At 36.8% G+C, this 19,644-nt stretch overlaps 1 protein-coding gene across 1 annotated transcript in view; it reads right to left on the bottom strand.

Annotated features, from left to right (window-relative positions):
- Positions 1-19,644, bottom strand: part of LOC136032588 (voltage-dependent calcium channel subunit alpha-2/delta-3-like) — a 195,981-nt gene that overhangs the window by 174,716 nt on the left and 1,621 nt on the right. Inside the window, 1 exon segment of the mRNA XM_065712857.1 lies at positions 14,035-14,116. Coding sequence (XP_065568929.1) covers positions 14,035-14,116 — 82 coding nt within the window.

Consider the following 19,644-nt stretch of genomic DNA (forward strand, 5'->3'; position numbering starts at 1 on the left):
TTTAAATCTCAACCGGATCCAGCGTAATTTGGGGGGGGGGTAGTTTAGGGGGGCCGGGAATCTTAGAAAATACTTAAAGCGGTGAGATCAGGATAAAACTGGATGGGGAGAATAAAAACCGGTCTAAGATACATGACTGACATAACCAGACCGGATCTGCTCTCTTTGGTGGAATTGGGGGGGATTTGAAAATTGAGGTATTTGTAACTTCCGAAAGGCTGACCAAATTTCTTAATGAAATTTAATATTTAGAAGGATCTTGTGCTTTAAAGCTCTAATTTTAAATTCCAACCAGATCCTGTGACATTGGGGGAGCTGGAGGGGGAAACCGGAATTCTTGGAAAACGTGAAAATTGGGGTATTTTTATCTTACGAAAAGGTGATCGGATCTTAATAAAATTTGATATTTAGAAGGATATCGTGTCTCAAAGCTCTTATTTTTAATCCCGACCGGATCTGGTGACATTGGGGTAGTTTGGGGTGGGGGAACCTAAAATCATGGAAAACGCTTAGATTGGAAGGATCGGGATGAAAATTGAAGGGAAAAATAAGCAGAAGTCTTAGATACGTGATTTACATAACTGGAATGGATCCGCCCTATTAGGGGGGGGGGGGTAATTCTGAAAAATTAGAAAAAATGACGTATTTTTAACTTACGAAAAAGTGATCGGATCTTCATGAAACTTCATATTTAGAAGGACCTCGTAACTCAGATCTCTTATTTTAAATCTCAATCGGATCCAGCGTAATTGGGGGGCAGTTGGGGGGACTGGAGATCTTAGAAAATACTTAAAGCGGTGAGATCAGGATGAAACTGGATGAGAAGAATAAAAACCTGTCTAAGATGCATGACTGACATAACCGGACCAGATCTTCTCTCTTTGGTGGAGTTGGAGGAGGGGTTAATTTTGAAAATTGAGGTATTTGTAACTTACGATAGGGTGACCAGAGCTTAATGAAACTTGATATTTAGAAGGATCTTGTGCTTTAAAGCTCTAATTTCAAATTCCGACCATAATCTGTGCAATTGGGGGAAGTTGGAGGGGTAAAACCGGAATTCTTGGAAAACTTGAAAATTGGGGTATTTTTATCATACGAATAGGTGATCGGATCTTAATGAAATTTGATATTTAGAAGTAATTCATGTCTCAGAGCTCTTATTTCAAATCCCAACCAGATATTTTGACATTGGGGGCAGTTGGAGGGGGAAACCTTGGAAAACACTTGGAGTGGAGGAATCGGGATGAAGCTTGGTGGATAGAATAAGCAAATGCCCTTGATACGTGATTGACGGAATCGTACTGGATTCGCTCTCTTTGGGGGAGTTGGGGGGAGGGGTTCAGTGATTTGGCGAGTTTGGTGCTTCTGGACGTGCTAGGACGATGAAAATTGGTAGGCGTATCAGGGAGCTGCACAAATTTACTAGATAAAGTCGTTTTCCCAAATTCGACCATCTGGAGGGCTAAAGGGAGATGAAAAATTAGAAAAAATAGGTATTGATAACGAGTGCTGTCACTTACTTGAAGTACTTTTACTTGAAGTACTACTTAAGTAAAATTTTTCATTACTTGTACTTGTACTTAAGTAAAAACTCTAGGGTGTACTTATTACTTGATACTTAAGTAAGATTACGAAATACTTATTACTTAAGATACTCTTAATGTACTTGTTTTTCAAATACTTTACCTTTAACACGAAAATTGTGTGTGTGTGTGCTTTGGCAATGTACAAGAAAACATCACCTTTAGATTTAGAGCAAACTCAGATATAGCTTTTGTTTGTCTGTGCTTTGGCAATGTACAAGAAAACATCACCCTTTAGATTTAGAGTAAACACAGATATAGCTCCATGCCCTATTTTTAGATGTGAAATAATTTATTTGTTTTTTATGAAAAAAAATTATAGTATGATTAATACTTGGTTTAATTTTTGTTTAAAAATTATATAACAAAGAAAATTGAAATTATTTCACAGTTCACTGGTCGACAGTGAGCTAAAATCCGTTGTTTTGTGCTAAATTTTGCATACTGTAGTCAATTTGGGCTTATAGTTCTGACATTAGTGTTTAAGTTTTGTCATCTCATCAACTGAACCAGATTTCTACCATTTCATCATCTTCAGGACCATATTATTGGTAAAACTACTGAAGCTATGAATCTTTGCCCATCTAAATGTTATCTGCAATAAACAAGTCTAGACACTTCTAGCTGGATATAATGCAGTGGTAATTTGTCAAATTCCTTCCAGCAAATTCAGGTATTCAGATGAATCTGACTTCAGATTTGTCACTCCATTCATAAGCTATAGGCCCTACTAAATTAAAGGAAAACTCAACTTTCTTAAGACTTGAAACCCTCTCCCGCTCGCCCTATTTGAGATAAGCTTTGTGGTACCAGAATTTGATATGAGCCCTGGTCTTAGGCATCTTTGGTCTAGTTTTCATTCGGATCCATTACTCCATTTGCAAGTTATACTAAATTAAACAGAAAACTAAAATTTTTCAGGAATTAAAACCCACTCCCCCTTGTTAAATTTGAGCTAGGGTCTTTATCTCAAAACTTGATATGTGTCATGGTCTTAGGCCTCTTTGGTTCTATTTTCATTCAGATCCATCACTCCAGTTGCAAGTTACTCTAAATTAAACGAAAAACTGTTTTTAGCAGGTAAAGCCCTCTCCCCCCTGTTTTATTTGAGATAGGATCTTCATCTTTCAACTTGATATGTCTCATGATCCTTGGCATCAAATCTGGCCATCAAAATTTTCATCCAAATCCAACCAGAGTTTCTCCCCCTATACGTGATTACACGGACGGACAGACAGACAGACGGATTTTGCAACGTCTTAGGTAGCCATGTTGGCTAATTGGATCCAAAAAAGGAAAACAATGGCATATCATCATCCAGGTATCATCACCTATTTGGATAGTGGAAAATATCCATCAAGATAGGTTTTTGAGATTTGTCTGTCTGTCCGCCTGTCTGTGCAATTAAGTATAGCAAGAGAACCACCAGTCAGATTTGTATTGAAATTGAACTATTTGGATTCAAAATTGAGCTTAATTAGGGCGATGGGGCTTTAAGTGTTAAAAAAAATTCAAGTTTTTTATTTAATTCACTGTAACTTGCATATGGAGATGAATTTCGATGAAAATTGAATAAAGATGCCTAAGAGTATGGTATACATTGAGTTCTGAGATGGAGACCCAAGCTTAATTAAAAGTTGAGTTTTTTATTTAATTCAGTTTAGCTTTTGAGATATTGATGGATCTCAGTGAAGCTTTTGATTTAATTTAGTATAACTTGCGAATGGAGCAACAGATCGAAATGAAAGCTAGACCAAAGATGACTAGGATCAGGGCTCATATCGAGCTCTGATATCACAAGCCCTATCTAAAATAGGGCAAGGGGGGGTTCAAGTTTTAAGAAAGTGGAGTTTTCCTTCAGTTTAGTTGGGCCTATAACTACTTCCACCCATGGGTTGCCCAAAGCCTGGAAATATTCATTTTCCAAAATAAATCATACTGAAGCCAACCTTCAACCAAATATTCCACTCCCAGAGAAAAATTACTTTGTATGGCACTTGGTATTTACCAAGTGACATACAGTGATCACAAATTCTGTAGGTCTATTGGTCTGTCAGTCCTGGTCTTGCTAGTTTAGGCACTTCCAGATAAGCTAGGACGATGAAATTTGGCAGGCGTATCAGGGACCAGACCAGATTAAATTTGAAATAGTTGTTTCCCTGATTTGACCATCTGGAGGGGGGAGTGGGAGGACGGTTAATTAGGAAAAATTAGATCGGATCTTAATTAAATTTGATATTTAGGAAGATGTCATGTCTCAGAGCTCTTACATTAAATTCCGACCGGATCAAGCGACATTGGAGGGGGAAACCTAAAATCTTGGAAAATGCTTAAAGTGAAGGGATCGGGATGAAACTTAGTGGGAAAAATAAGCACAAGTCCTAGATACGTGATTGACATAAACAGAACGAATTCCTTCTCTTTTGGGAAGTTGGGGGGTGGGTTAATTCTGAAAAATGAGGTATTTTTAACTTAAGAGCGTATGACCATTCGTGGGGTATTTTGAATTTCATATTAAAAAGGAACTCATATCTCAGATCTCTTATTTTAAACCCCGACCAGTTCTGGTGACATTGGGTGAGAGTTGGAGGGGAAAACCGGAAATCTTGGAAAACATTTAGAGTGGAGAGATCGGGATGAAACTTGGTGGGTAGAATAAGCAAATGTCGTAGATACGTGATTGATAAAACGGTATTGGATCCACTCTTTTTGGGGTAGTTAGGGGGGTCCAGTGCGTTGGGGAGTTTGGTACTTCTGGACGTGCTTGGACAATGAAAATTGGTAGGCGTGTCAGGGACCTGCACAAATTGACTTAATAAAGTTCATTTCCACAATTCAACCATCTGGGAAGGGGCTGAAGGGAGAGGAAAAATTAGAAAAATGAGGTATTTTTAACTTGTGAGTGGGTGATTGGATCTTAATGAATTTTGATATTTAAAAGGACCTTGTGTCTCAGAGCTCTTATTTTAAATGCCGACCAACATTAAGCCTCTTGGCTCTTCTGACCTAGTCACAAGTGCCATATGAGCTCTTAGCTCTTGTTTTATTCCTTTTTTCTCAGAAGATTTTCAACTTAGTCTCATGGTTTTTACCACTTCATGGTATGAAAACTGCTGCTAGAAATAGATAGGTTGCAACTTCTGCCGTATTGTCTTCTAGTTTATTTAAATGTGTGCTTGCATCGTGCCTGCATCCCCTTAAAAGTTCTGTTTCTTATGGTAATATTGGTTTGTCTTCTGTTGCATATGCAGACGACGTTCTTCTTGTTGCCCAGACTTGCTGTGGATTGCTTTCCAATTTTACTATATTAACCAATAAACTATCTAAGATTGGACTGTCAGTTAATGCGTCTAAATGCAAGTTTATTTGTTTTAATAGCCCTTGGACGGTTGCTCCATTTGTTGCTGGGACTGCAATTCTGCCATGTTCTTCTTTAGTTAGTTGGCTTGGTCTGTGTTTTAGTCCAACACTTTCCACTACCTTTTCATCCCTAGTGAATCAAGCCATGAAAAACCTACACGTCGCTTACAGAAAAATATCCCCAAACAAACGCCGTTACAAACGCAACGGTTTGTGCATGACTTATAAGGCTTATTGCGCCCCTGTGCTTTTGTTTTTATCAGGCATGGTTCGTCTGTTTTGTAAGAAAAATCCCCATACTGTACATGCGGCTTATTTCAGATATTGCAAAATCCTCCTCCAGCTTCCTAGATGGCACCAAAACAGAAAAATAATTGCTTTTGGTTTAATAGATATGGCTTCTTGGATTCGGTCTTCCGGTGATGATTTATGGAAAAAGACTATCTACGTTATTCACGTTTACAACCCTCTCCAGTCTTTTTCCATATTAATACTGGTTAATTAGTCCATGTTGTCTTTTGTTAGTCTGATTTTTTTTCTTGCTGTTCATTGTTTTAGTTTATTTATAATACTCTGTACTTTGTGTTTTTTTATACTTTTACGGATAAAAAAGTGCATTCATTGATTCATTCATTCATTCTGCAATTTGACCAGCTGTATGGAATGCGTCTGGATCAGCGGACTTGCTGCAGGCTTGTGATTTTATAATATGTTTGTAGGGAGTTTTACCGACCATCTGAATTGACTACATACCATGCGGCTTGCTTGAGTGAAAACCAGCCAAAGGATATAGATGCCATACATTTTCATAGCGTGTCTGAAATTTAACTTGAAAACTTGAGGCAGTTTCCTTGTAAAGGTGCCGAGGGCGAGACATGCCATCAATTGATTTTTGATTATTGAGCTTTAATTTCTCTTGTAAAAAAAGTCTGCAACTGACTCACTTGGCTCCTTACTTTTAAATTTGAATTGTTTTTTTTTTGTTGCTAAGGTTTTTATTTATTGAATCAGAGAATGAACTACTTCATTACCTTTTATCTGTTTTAAAGCAAATCCAAAGTTTATTTTTCTATTTTCAATATTTTTTCCACCATTCCGACATGTTTCAGAATAATCCTGTATTTTTTCAAACATGCCAGATTTGACTGAAAACTAATCGCCAGAAGTTCAACTCTATGTGCACTATATTAATCCTGTCATGTGATCTGTCTGATGCAATCAGAAGTTTTTTGACTGCACTTAATTGTTTTGATAGTCTTTTTCTTTCAAGCCGTTGTGTTGAAAATTGGTTCAGATTATTTTTTGGACTTTGTTGGGTGTCTACCAGCCAAACAAGGGAAAAAAATATTTTCAATATTCTTTTTTATCATTCCCACATGTTTCAGAATAACCGTGTATTTTTTCAAATGTGTCAGATTTGACTGAACACCAATCACCAGAAGTTCAACTCTACGTGCACTCTGTTAATCCTGTCATGTGATCTGTCTGATCCAATCAGGAGTTTTTTGACTGCAATCAATTGTTTTGAAAGTCTTTTCCTTTCAAGCCGTTTTGTTGAAAATTGGTTCAGATTATTTTTTGGACTTCGTTGGGTATGTACCAGCCAAACAATGGAAAACAATACTTTCAATATTTTTTCCATCATTCCCACATTTTTCAGAATAACCCTGTATTTTTTTAAACGTACTAGATTTGATTTAATGCTAATCGCCAAAAGTTCAACTCTACCTACACTGTGTTAATCCTGTCATGTGATATGTCTAATCCAATCAAGAGTTTTTTGACTGCACTTAATTATTTTGATAGTCTTTTCCTTTCAAGCCGTTGCGTTGAAAATGGGTTAAGATTATTTTCTTAGACTTCATTGGGTGTGTACCAGCCGAATAAGGGAAACGTTAAAAACAATAAAACAGAAATTCTGGTTCTTGATTAAGGTTTCCAAGAGAGGAATGACAGGGGACATTTTATAGGCAAGGGAAGGGGCTAAGAAGCCATATACATAGAATAAATACTTGAAGTAGTACTTGAAGTATTACTTAAGTACAATTTTGGCAAGTACTTGATATTTGATACTTAAGAAAGAATTTGGAAAGTACTTATTACTTGATATTTAGTTAAAAAAATAATGAGTACTTAATACTTGATACTTAAGTAAAAATTTGGAGTACTTGTTGCAGCACTGTTGATAACTTACGAGTGGATGATCGGTTCTTAATGAATTTTGATATTTGGAAGGACATTGTGACTCAGAGCTCTTATTTTAAATCTGACCGGCATTAAGATTTTTATTTTCCTTTTGAATCAATCTATTGATTCATAGAATTTTGTTAGAGCTCATACCATATGATCTTTTGGCTCTTAGCTCTTCTTGCCTCGTCACAAGTGCCATATGAGCTCTTAGCTCTTGTTCGTGATTGTGAAGCAAAAATGGTGGAGAAAAAGTTTTTTGGTATCATGAAAGGCGTTGCACAAGATCTTGATCTTGCGCCTCTTAAAGCTTGCAGGGGTGTTCGAGACGCTATGAGAATTGGGAGCTCAAATTGTGTGAAAATTACGTTCGAAGACGAAATTTCTCTTTCCTCGGCCCTTAAATCTGGACTGAAGATAGGCTATGAACTATTCCGAGTGTATGAATATCGGAGAATTCCTAGGTGCTGCAGAAAATGTCAATCACCTGACCACCTTGCTGCAAAATGTTCCGATAAAAACTACAAATGCTCACGGTGCTGTGGTCCCCATGTGCCCAAAGTGTGCAAATTGTAGTGGAGATCATGTTGCTTACAGTTTTCGTTGCTCCAAACTAAAGGCTCTTGCTAATTCCAAAGTTCCACGACCTTCTCGCTTGCAATCATGAATTAGTATAAAATCTCAGTTTCCTCTTTCAACATCAATGGGACAAAGGATAAAGTGTTAAACCTTGATGAAAAACTAGCTAATCATGATGTTGTTCTCTTACAAGAACTCCTGCTCCCAAGTTGCAATGTAAACTTTCTAAGGCGAAGTTCTCAACATGCTGTTTTCATCACGAATGCCCACCGCACCCGGGGCAGGCCTTCTGGCGGTCTTGCCTATATAATTAAGCGATCTCTGCCTAGCTATTTGTCTCCTAGCTGCTACCAATCCTCTGAACACTATCTTGCAATCCGGCTTGCAGACGTGATCATAATCAACGCCTATTTGCCCTATGATAGAAGATCTGTTTCTTCCTTCTCCAGCTATGCGAATGCCTGCAATAAATGAAAGACTCTCACATCTGGTACTGAGCGTCTGGGATACAAGTGGGTGCTTATAGGCGACTTAAACTGTGACATCACCGTTTCCTCGACACGAAAGGAAGCGCTTTTTCAGTGTCTAACCTCAGTATTTAAAGTCCTAACGAAAGACCTCAGTTTTCATATATCCACTGTAGTGGTTCTGTCTCAAACTTAGACCACTGTATCTGCTATCATTCATTAAAAACTTCAGCAGTACATGTTGATGAAGATGAGAGAGATTATGATCATTTGTATTTTGATATTATAGTTGCCATTTATATTCCCTGTGTCCCGGTCGTGATTTGTGTCCGGGTGTCCCAGTCTGTAATTTCTCTTTGAGGTTCCCGGTCGTCACTTATATTCCCTCTGTCTCGGTCGTCATTTGTGTCCCGGTCTATAATTTCTCTTTGTGTGTTTTTTCTTTTTAGTTTTTTACCTTTTTCTTTTTTCAGTTTTCTTTTTCTTCTTTATTTTTCAGCGTCACTATGAAGTACATATCGACGAACCTTTGTTTTTTTTAACATAAATCTGGTAGGCATTGATGACCTTATCCAAGTCAAAATCCCAAACCCAATCATCATCGCTATCATTTTCAGTTTTGATATGTTTTGACTCTCGCTGTCCAGGTGGATTTTCATCTAACTGCGCGGTTTTGCGTTCTTTAGCCGCAAGCCTGTTTTCTTGCTGTTCTTGTGATTCCCCGGCACGCTTTCTTTTCTTACTTTCTCTATCAGCTGCAAGCCTGTTTTCTTGCTGTTCTTGTGATTCCTCGGAACGCTCTCTTTTCTTACTTTCTCTATCAGCAGCAAGTTTTTTGGCATAAACTCTTTGAGCAGCTTCCTCGGCTGTTGCCATTGTAGGTTCTTCAGTCATTTTACAATTAAACATTTTTCCGTGAACAAATGTCTTAAATACCGTTAATGACGTCACCGTCATAGCAAAAATGATGACAACTAACTTCATGACGTCAGTCGACGCAGAAACATGACGTCACCTGACAGACAGACACACAAACAGACAACATATTTATATATATATATATATATATATATATATATATATATATATATATATATATATATATATATATATATATATATATATATATGTTTTTAACTACTTAAAACTTACGAATATACAACATTCTTTGCTGTCCCATTGTCTGTGCATATAAATAGATTGTCAGGTTTATCGACTCTTGAACATGCAACATATAATGGTCCATGGGAAGACAATCCGTATTCAGATCTACACCTCATGATTCTAATGATTACCCTTGAGCTTTGTTGATGGTGATTGCTAATCGACGATTCCCTGTGTCGCCGTCGTCATTTATATATCCCCCTGTGCCCCCGGCTTCCCCATTGTAGTTATGTCCCTGTGTCCCGGTCGTCATTTATATTTCCTGTGTCCCGGTCGTCATTTGTGTCCCGGTGTCCCAGTCTGTGATTTCTCTTTGAGGGTCCCGGGCGTCATTTATATTCCTTGTGTTCCGGTGTCCCGGTCGTCATTTGTGTTCCGGTGTCCCGGTCTGTATATACATTCGTTTTTGAATTGGTCCTTTTTTTAGGTTTTAGTTTTTTACCTTTTTTTAGTTTTTTTAGTTATACCTCATAATTCTAATGATTGCCCTTGAGCTTTGTTGATGGTGATTGCTAATCGAACATTCCCTGTGTCCCCGTCGTCATTTATATATCCCCCTGTGCCCCCCCGGCGTCCCCGTTGTAGTTGTGTCCCTGTGTCCCGGTCGTCATTTATATTCCCTGTCCCCGTCGTCATTTGTATCCCGGTGTCCCGGTCTGTATATACATTCGTTTTTGAAATGGTATATGATTAAATAAATTTTTGTATTCTTCCCCTTTTTTTTCAGTTTTTTTTAGTTTTTTTTTGGTTTTTAATTTTTTTTAGTTTTTTTAGTTTTTTTTTTCTTTTTTCTTTTTGGTTTTTTTTTACTTTTATTTTTTTTAGTTTTGTTTTTCTCCTTTATTTTTCATTTTTTTTCCTTTTTTTCTTTTTTTTTCTTTTTTAGTTTTTTTAGTTTTTTAGCTTTTTTAGTTTTTTTATTAGTTTTTAGTTTTTTTCCTTTTTAGTTTTTTTGTAGTTTTTACCTTTTTTTTAGTTTTTTTTAGTTTTTTTAACTTATGTCCTGGTCGTCATTTATACTCCCTGTGTCCCGGTCGTCATTTGTGTCCCGGTGCTTTGTTGATGCTGATTGCTAATCGAACATTCCTTGTGTCCCGGTCGTTTTCTCTTTGAGTGTCCCGGTCGTCATTTATATTCCCTATGTGCCGGTGTCCCGGTCGTCATTTGTGTCCCGATGTCCCGGTCTGTAATTTTGTCAGTCGAAAACATGACGTCAGTCGACGCACAAACATGACGTCACTCGACAGACACAGATATATATATATATATATATATATATATATATATATATATATATATATATATATATATATATATATATATATATATATATATATATATATATATATATATATATATATATATATATATATCTTCTATATATATAAAAATAAGTTGTCTGTCTGTGTGTCAGGTGACGTCATGTTTCTGTGTCGACTGACGTCATGTTTTCGACTGACGAAATTACGAAATTACATTGGGACACAAATGACGACCAGGACACCGGCACATAGGGAATATAAATGACGACCGGGACACTCAAAGAGAAAGCGACCGGGACACAAGGAATGTTCAATTAGCAATCACCATCAACAAAACACCGTCAACAAACCATCACAAATGACGACCGGGACACAGGGAGTATAAATGACGACCAGGACATAAGTAAAAAAAAAAACTAAAAAAAAGGTAAAAACTACAAAAAAACTAAAAAGAAAAAAACAAACTAAAAACTAATAAAAAAAACTAAAAAAGCTAAAAAACTAAAAAAACTAAAAAATAAAAAAAAATAAAAAAAGGAAACAAAAAGAAAAATAAAGGAGAAAAACAAAACTAAAAAATAAAAATAAAAAAAAAAACTAAAAAGAAAAAAAAAACTAAAAAAATGTAAAAACCAAAAAACCTAAAAAGAAAAAAAGGGGAAAAATACAAAAAATTATTTCATCATTTACCATTTCAAAAACGAATGTATATACAGACTGGGACACCGGAATACAAATGACGACCGGGACACAGGGAATATAAATGACGACCGGGACACAGGGACACAACTACAACCGGGGCGCCGGGGGGCACAGGGGGATATATAAATGACGATGGGGACACAGAGAATGTTCGATTAGCAATCACCATCAACAAAGCTCAAGGGCAATCATTAGAATCATGAGGTATAACTAAAAAAAAAACTAAAAAAAAGGCAGAAAACTAAAACCTAAAAAAAAGACCAATTCAAAAACGAATGTATATACAGACTGGGACACCGGGACACGAATGACGACCGGGACACCGGGACACAAGGAATATTAATGACGCCCGGGACCCTCAAAGATAATTCACAGACTGGGACACCGGGACATAAATGACGACCGGAACATCTATCTATATATATAAAAATAAGTTGTCTGTCTGTGTGTCTGTGGATCAGGTGACGTCATGTTTCTGTGTTGACTGACGTCATGTTTTCGACTGACGAAATTACGAAATTACATTGGGACACAAATGACGACCAGGACACCGGCACATAGGGAATATAAATGACGACCGGGACACTCAAAGAGAAAGCAAACGGGACACAAGGAATGTTCAATTAGCAATCACCATCAACAAAACACCGTCAACAAACCATCACAAATGACGACCGGGACACAGGGAGTATAAATGACAACCAGGACATAAGTAAAAAAAAAACTAAAAAAAGTAAAAACTACAAAAAAACTAAAAAGAAAAAAACAAACTAAAAACTAATAAAAAAACTAAAAAAGCTAAAAAACTAAAAAAACTAAAAAATAAAAAAACTAAAAAAGGAAACAAAAAGAAAAATAAAGGAGAAAAACAAAACTAAAAAAATTAAAATAAAAAAAAATAAAAAGAAAAAAGAAAAAAAACTAAAAAAACTAAAAAATGTAACAACCAAAAAAACTAAAAAGAAAAAAAGGGGAAAAATACAAAAATTTATTTCATCATTTACCATTTCAAAAACGAATGTATATACAGACTGGGACACCGGAATACAAATGACGACCGGGACACAGGGAATATAAATGACGACCGGGACACAGGGACACAACTACAACGGGGGCGCCGGGGGGCACAGGGGGATATATAAATGACGATGGGGACACAGAGAATGTTCGATTAGCAATCACCATCAACAAAGCTCAAGGGCAATCATTAGAATCATGAGGTATAACTAAAAAAAAACTAAAAAAAAGGCAGAAAACTAAAACCTAAAAAAAAGACCAATTCAAAAACGAATGTATATACAGACTGGGACACCGGGACACGAATGACGACCGGGACACCGGGACACAAGGAATATCAATGACGCCCGGGACCCTCAAAGAGAATTCACAGACTGGGACACCGGGACATAAATGACGACCGGAACACATGGAATATAAATGACGACCGGGACACCGGGGGGCACACGGGGATATATAAATGACGACGGCGACACAGGGAATCGTCGATTAGCAATCACCATCAACAAAGCTCAAGGGCAATCATTAGAATCATGAGGTATAGATCTGAATACGGATTGTTTTCCCATGGACCATTATATGTTGCATGTTCAAGAGTCGGTAAACCTGACAATCTATTTATATGCACAGACAATGGGACAGCAAAGAATGTTGTATATTCGCAAATTTTACGTAGTTAAAAACATATATATATATATATATATATATATATATATATATCTATCTATATTCACAGGTGGGACATAGGGACACAACTACAATGGCGCGTAACTAACATGGCGCGTAACGACTTACGCGCGCGGGGGGGCTTGTATATATATATATATATATATATATATATATATATATATATATATATATATATATATATATAATTTAACAGCCAGAAATTAGGTTTGATGGGGCAGGTGGCGCACATAATGTCTTGGTCAAGCCTAAGCAAGATTTGAAAAACTGTCGTAAATTAAATAAAAGAAACAAGTTTTTTTAACTGGAAGCAAGGAGCAACATTAAAACTTAAACCGAACAGAGGCTATTTCGTATAAGAAGAGGGCTGCCCCCTCCTTAACCCGTTGCTCGTTACGCTTACGTTTGGCTTGTTTTACCAAATGTTTAAGAACCGACTGTCCAAACACACGAGCCGTTGAATTAGAAAGAGAAATATTTTCAAAGTACTATAAAACTTTAGCGTTAAGAGCCGGGATTGAGGAGGGGACAGCTCTCCTCATATACAGAAAAATTTCTGCTTATTTTAAATTTTAATGGCACTCCTTACTTTCAGTTAAATTGTTTTTTTCTTGTTTTTTTCATCAAAGAGCATTCGTTCAACTTGTTAAAATTGAAGTAGAATTTAATCTGGCTATCAATAAATCAACGTTCTTTCTCATTCAACTTTCACAAGACCAAACGATTTTTCTCTAAACGATACCAAATACTTCGAAGACCTTTCATAAGATGCGCGATGGGCAAACTCAAGCAAGTGCACAGGATTCTCCTTCGATGAAGAAAAGGGAGGATTAACTTGCTTGCAAAAGGAATAAAAATATACCCTTTATATGAAAAGTGTGGAATTGTCTTAAAATCAGGAAGAAAAAAAGAGTTAGTTCTACCTAGTTATTTCAGTAGACTTGCCATGAAATTTTCATCCTATAGAAAAAAGTAAAATACGACACAGGAAGGGTAATATTCATTTTAATAAAGAAATAATGTTACCTCGTGAATGTCCTTTAATCTGGTGGTCTGTTTTCCAATTTCCCACATTTGGACACCAAATCGTATTGCCCAGTTAGTCACCCTAGATAACATATAAAACAATGAATTAAACTTTGTTTAAGTTGTAGTAACTGCCGAGATTAGGTTAAAACCCTAATCAAAAGCCAATGATACTTTTCTTATTATAACCCATTTAAAAAGAAGTGGAAAGTAAAAAATGTGCATTTAATATGACTGTCAACCAAGCTATTGTACTCTTCAAAAAAAATAATAATGATAATGGTACGGTGTTCTTTAAGTGTTCGTAAAGTGTTAGTCATAAGCCCATGGGAGGGATCATGTTAAATAAATTGGGAGCTGGTAAAAATTAGGGAACTAGAAATTGTAACAAGTACTTAAGAGTAAACACTTTCAAATTTAAAACATTTCAAATTTAAAACACTTTCAAGTTTATTTAATTAAATCAAATAACGAATAAAAGTAAAGGTTTGTCTCGTTGTATCCATGTTTACAATGCTGTAAAGACCGCTGGCTTCATAAGAATACGAATCCTTAACCGCTATCCATTTACTGAACTTTAAAAACTTTTGAATTCTGATTACCGAATTCTGTAGCTAAATTCAGAACTATAATAGCGATGGATAGACCACTTTTGATCTAACTGTATTAGTTGGCTGTTACCATATTCTTAATAGTGCAATTATATTGGCTCTTTCGCATTTAAAATTTAATACAGCTCTGCTTATTCAGCAAATTTTTATTTCGAGACCTTTATTATTTTTTATCGCTACGATAATTGTTCTTTAATCCCTCTGATTAACTTAAGGCTTGCTATTATTTTGTTGCCAATTAACCAGCCAATCATGAGCCCTCCAAGAGCGCATGTTATTAGGTTTGAGACAATCCAAGTTGCGTAACATTTAAAGGCTTAATGAAGGTATTTCTTGTCTTAATACAGTGATACACAACGCCTGGTTTTTGCTGTTAAAATCTGATTTTATTCTGATATTTCCTGATTCTGCTAAAAAAAATTTCTTAATCAAACAGCTAATATCTGAAGAGTTCATTAATCTTAGTCAAAAATACTTAAATTTATGTACTTATGCCCAAAAAAGACATCGAACAGAAAACTGTGATGACATTTTTATTAGTATCCTTAAACCACTGATCAGAGCAGAACGAAGAAAGAATTTAGCATTCACAAAAACAAAGAAAAGATCCTCGGGTATTCCTTCAAAGTAGTTTCCTGTCACAATAGGAAAGATATCGGGAGATTGGATAACTAATAACGGGCCTACTATTTCATACGGCATTAAGCTTATCTCTTAATGTTTTGGCAAATAAAACATAATCAAAGGGGTTATTCGCGATAAGTCACGTCTTAAAAGCCAAAAAGGGTCAGTCAATACTAACTAATGGACAGTAGCTTGCTTATAGTCCAGGACTTTTAGGGTTTGACCCGGACAAAATTGCAATATAAACGAAAATGGTACCAAAATGATCAGAAAAAAATTCTGTACAACATACTAAAAGTCCCCATAAATCCGAGTGGGGCGAGTACCCGAAAAACAGGGGAAAATGGGAAAAATGCCGAACATGCCCAGAAAATAGTTTAAAGTGAGTTTTCTGGGGTTTTCACATACGCTGATTACGAAATTGACATCTAAAATTCAGTATAGAAAAAGAGTACTACGGAAAATGGGGGAACAGGGGAAAGAGGGGAGAAAAGAGAAGAATACAGGGTAGGGGTAGAAAGCGGTTTGAAAGATATTTTCTGGGGTATTCCTATCTGGTGATTACGAAATTGAGAAATAAAATGATATAAAAAAATCGATTAACATAAAACGGGGAAATAGGGGGGGGGAGGGGAAAAGGGAAATATACAGGTTAGGGGTAGAAAGCATGTGAAAATGTGTTTTCTGGGGTTTTTCTATCTGCTGATCACGAAACTGACCCCTAAAATGAAGGAAAGAAAACGAGAATCATGAAAACCGAACAAAACTGGAGGAAACAACGGAAAGGGGGAAGGGAGGCCTGACTCCTGAGCCAGCTGCTAATGGCTAATAAGTAGGCCTATGGACAAAATAACGCGCTTAAGTATCAAACTTGTACTTTCTTGAATCACAGACATTTCTTACAACCATTTGAATTACTAAACATAAAGAAAACAACCGCTTGGCAGTTATATATAAAATGGCTATTATATGTAAAATTTGCACTTTCGAAGGCAGTGGAGTTGACTTGAAAAACACAGCATTGATATCACTAGTCGAGCTCCTCGTCTTCGACAATCTCGTTGTCCCTGTTCAAACAGTTGATACCCTGACATTCTCCGCACGCGATCGTACACGCTAATCCATTTTTCTTGTAGCTGCATCGCGAGTTCTCGCAGCCTGTCTTACAGTTGCATCTCACGACACTCAAAAGAGTCTGAGGTGCGGGCAACAAATGGGTCATCACAGGTGAGTATTTATGGTCTCTGAGGACCCAACCCCAGTCAGCCGGGTCGAGGTCAGCTGGTTCCCCTTTCCAACGGGATACCTGGAGGCGCACTCGCTGGGAGTGGAATGAAGCTGCAGCTTCGGTTGGCGGAATCCTTTCAGGCTTAACAAACGCCGTAGTATTAGACGAAGAAACTTTTTCCAAGAAAATTCGATGTCGCAGCTTAGTGAGATCTTCGTTTGGTCGTGCTTTATACAAGCTGAGGAGAAGATATTCACCCTCTTTCACAATTTCATCTTTGGACGATGATTCATCCAGAAACACTTTGCATTTTTTTCTGAACACTTCGCTCTTCTTCAAAAGAGGTAGCACAGCTTGCTTTCCAAGTCCGAAAACTCGTGAGGTCGTGTCACATCCCAAGAGTGCGTGCCCTACCAGAAGCAGCCTGGATACTTCTCCCATTTTTTTTTGCACTTCGTTGAAACTCTGTTTGCTTCGCTGAAACACTTCGTAGAAAGCAAAAAACTCTGAAACAATAGTTCTTGGCAACGACACTGACCTTCTGATTCTACTCTTGTATCACCTCCCGCCTAATGCAAAAACACTTTACTTCGAATCGTCAACGAGCGCAAAAGAAGCGATAACACGGTTCTGGTGCCTCAACGAAGTGCAAAAAAAAATAGGAGAAGTATCCAGGCTGCTTCTGGTAGGGCAAAAAAGATTTAAAGGAAGTAGCTCTGAACAGATCGGGAGAGGAGTGTTCCCAGTTTAGTTGCCCTCTGACAGCTTGATTCTGAAGTGAGTCGTCAGTAGCGGTCTTTTTCTATTTCTTTTGAACATTTTGAACACTTTGATTCCATTTGGACATTTAAGATCACTTCCCAATCGATATGTGAATAGTCAACAGCCCAAAGAGGAACAATATGTCTATATTATTACTGAAAATTTTTCTTCACATGCATTTTGCTTCTGACAGGAAACAAAAAAATGGCAAACACAAGGTAAATAAACTTAAATTGTGAAGATGTCTCTGCTATTCAATGAATTTATGCTATCTGTTCCAATTATTATCAGTTTAATTGTTCAAAATCAACATATTATCGCTGTCACCCTTAAAGATATTACTTGGCATATTCATACTACTGAGATAATTGCCAAATACCAATTACTATGCTCTTTTTCTTAAAGAGAGGATCAGTAGGGCTACGTAGATTAGAAGGATCAAAGCATGAAATAGATCTACGTTGCATGGGCAACATGAGGTGTTGCGGCAACCTTTGTTCGGCTTCGCCGAGTAAAGTGTTGCGAGAGCAACACTTTGGTTTTGCTTCCTCGTTTCGATTAAACGCTGAAGTTGTTGATCTGTAAGGATCTTAAAATAAATACTAGCTACACCAACTCGCAAAAGTTCCAATCCCCTCAGTGTAACTAGCAAAAGTTGCAAACTCGTCATCGCTGAAGATGATTGTAGCCTAACAGCCGATTATTACTTACTTACAAGTCCCCTACATGTCTTACCACTGAAACCAAATTGGTCTTACTATCAAATATACCGGAAAGAAATAACGGGTACACTAACTAGCGAAAGTTGCGAGCCCCTCAATGCAGAAGATGGTTATAAGTTAACAGCCGACTGTTGCTTTAAATTCCCCTATATGTCTTACAATTGGTATCGGCCTATGTTTGGTTTCAGTGTGTACCTTAAAACCGAAGTTGTCAACCCCTTCAAACTTTCAAACTGGTATATCTCGTGAAGGAATTTTTCTGCCAAAAAATGGACGACATACACTTTGATCAGCTCATTAAGAGCTATCGACTGCCGTCGAAAAAAAATTTATCTGTCTTAGTTCAAAAGTTGACTTTTTTGCCGTAGGCCAAGTTTCTAACGTCATCACTTAAAAAGGAGTAAAGGATAAACTCTAATTTTTTTTAGTAATGAGAGAACTTTTCAAACAGTTCGTGGTAACGAACTGTAGTAAGGAGCGACCCGGCTCTGTAGTAACCTAAACTCTAAAAAATGGAATTTTGATACCAATACCTACATCAAAAGAATTGCATTTTAATGCTGATTTTAAATATATAAGTTTCATCAAGTTTAGTCTTAGCCATCAAAAGTTACGAGCCTGAGAAAATTTGCCTTATTTAGGAAAATAGGGGGAAACACCCCCTAAAAGTCGTAGGATCTTAACGAAAATGACACCATCAGATTCAGCGTATCAGAGAACCCTACTGTAGAAGTTTCAAGCTCCTATCTACAAAAATGTTGAATTTTGCATTTTTTGCCAAAAGACAAATCACGGGTGCGTGTTTATTTGTTTGTTTTTTTGTTTGTTTTTTTTCCCAGGGGTCATCGTATCGACCAAGTGGTCCTAGAATGTCACAAGAGGGCTCATTCTAACGGAAATGAAAAGTTCTAGTGCCCTTTTTAATTAACCAAAAAAATTGGAGGGCATCTAGGCCCCCTCCCACGCTCATTTTTTTCCCAAAGTCAACGGATCAAAATTTTGAGATAGCCATTTTGTTTGGCATAGTTACAAATCTTAATAACTATGTTTTTGGGGATGACTTACTCCCCCACAGTCCCTGGGGGAGGGGTTGCAAGTTACAAACTTCAACCAGTGTTTACATATAATAATGGTTATTGGGAAGTGTACAGACGTTTTCAGGGGGATTTTTTGGTTTTGGGGGTAGGGTTGAGGGAGGGGCTATGTGGGAGGATCTTTTCTTGGAAAAATATACCATGGGGGAAAAAATTCAATGAAAAGGGCGCAGGATTTTCTAGCATTACTATAAAAAAAAAAAAACAATGAAAAAATAAACATGAAAACGTTTTTTCAAATGAAAGTAAGGAATAGCATTGAAATTTAAAACAAACAGAGATTATTACGCATATGAAGGGTTCTAAAAATACTTTAGCATAAAGAGCGAGGTATTTAGGAGGAGATAAATACCTCGCTCTTTATGCTAAAATATTTTTAGTGATTTCAACTATTTATTCTACGGCCTATTTGATTCAGGGGTCATTCTTAAAGATTTGGAACAAAACTTACGATTTAGTGTAAAGAGCGAGGTATTAACGAGGGTACAAACCCCCTCGTACACATAATAAAAATATAAGAATATAAAAGTTTGTTACGTAAGTTAATTCTTAAGTTACGTATATTTTTT

This window comes from Artemia franciscana, chromosome 11 (assembly GCF_032884065.1).
Source record: "Artemia franciscana chromosome 11, ASM3288406v1, whole genome shotgun sequence".
In the NCBI taxonomy this organism is placed as follows: Eukaryota; Metazoa; Arthropoda; class Branchiopoda; order Anostraca; family Artemiidae; genus Artemia; species Artemia franciscana.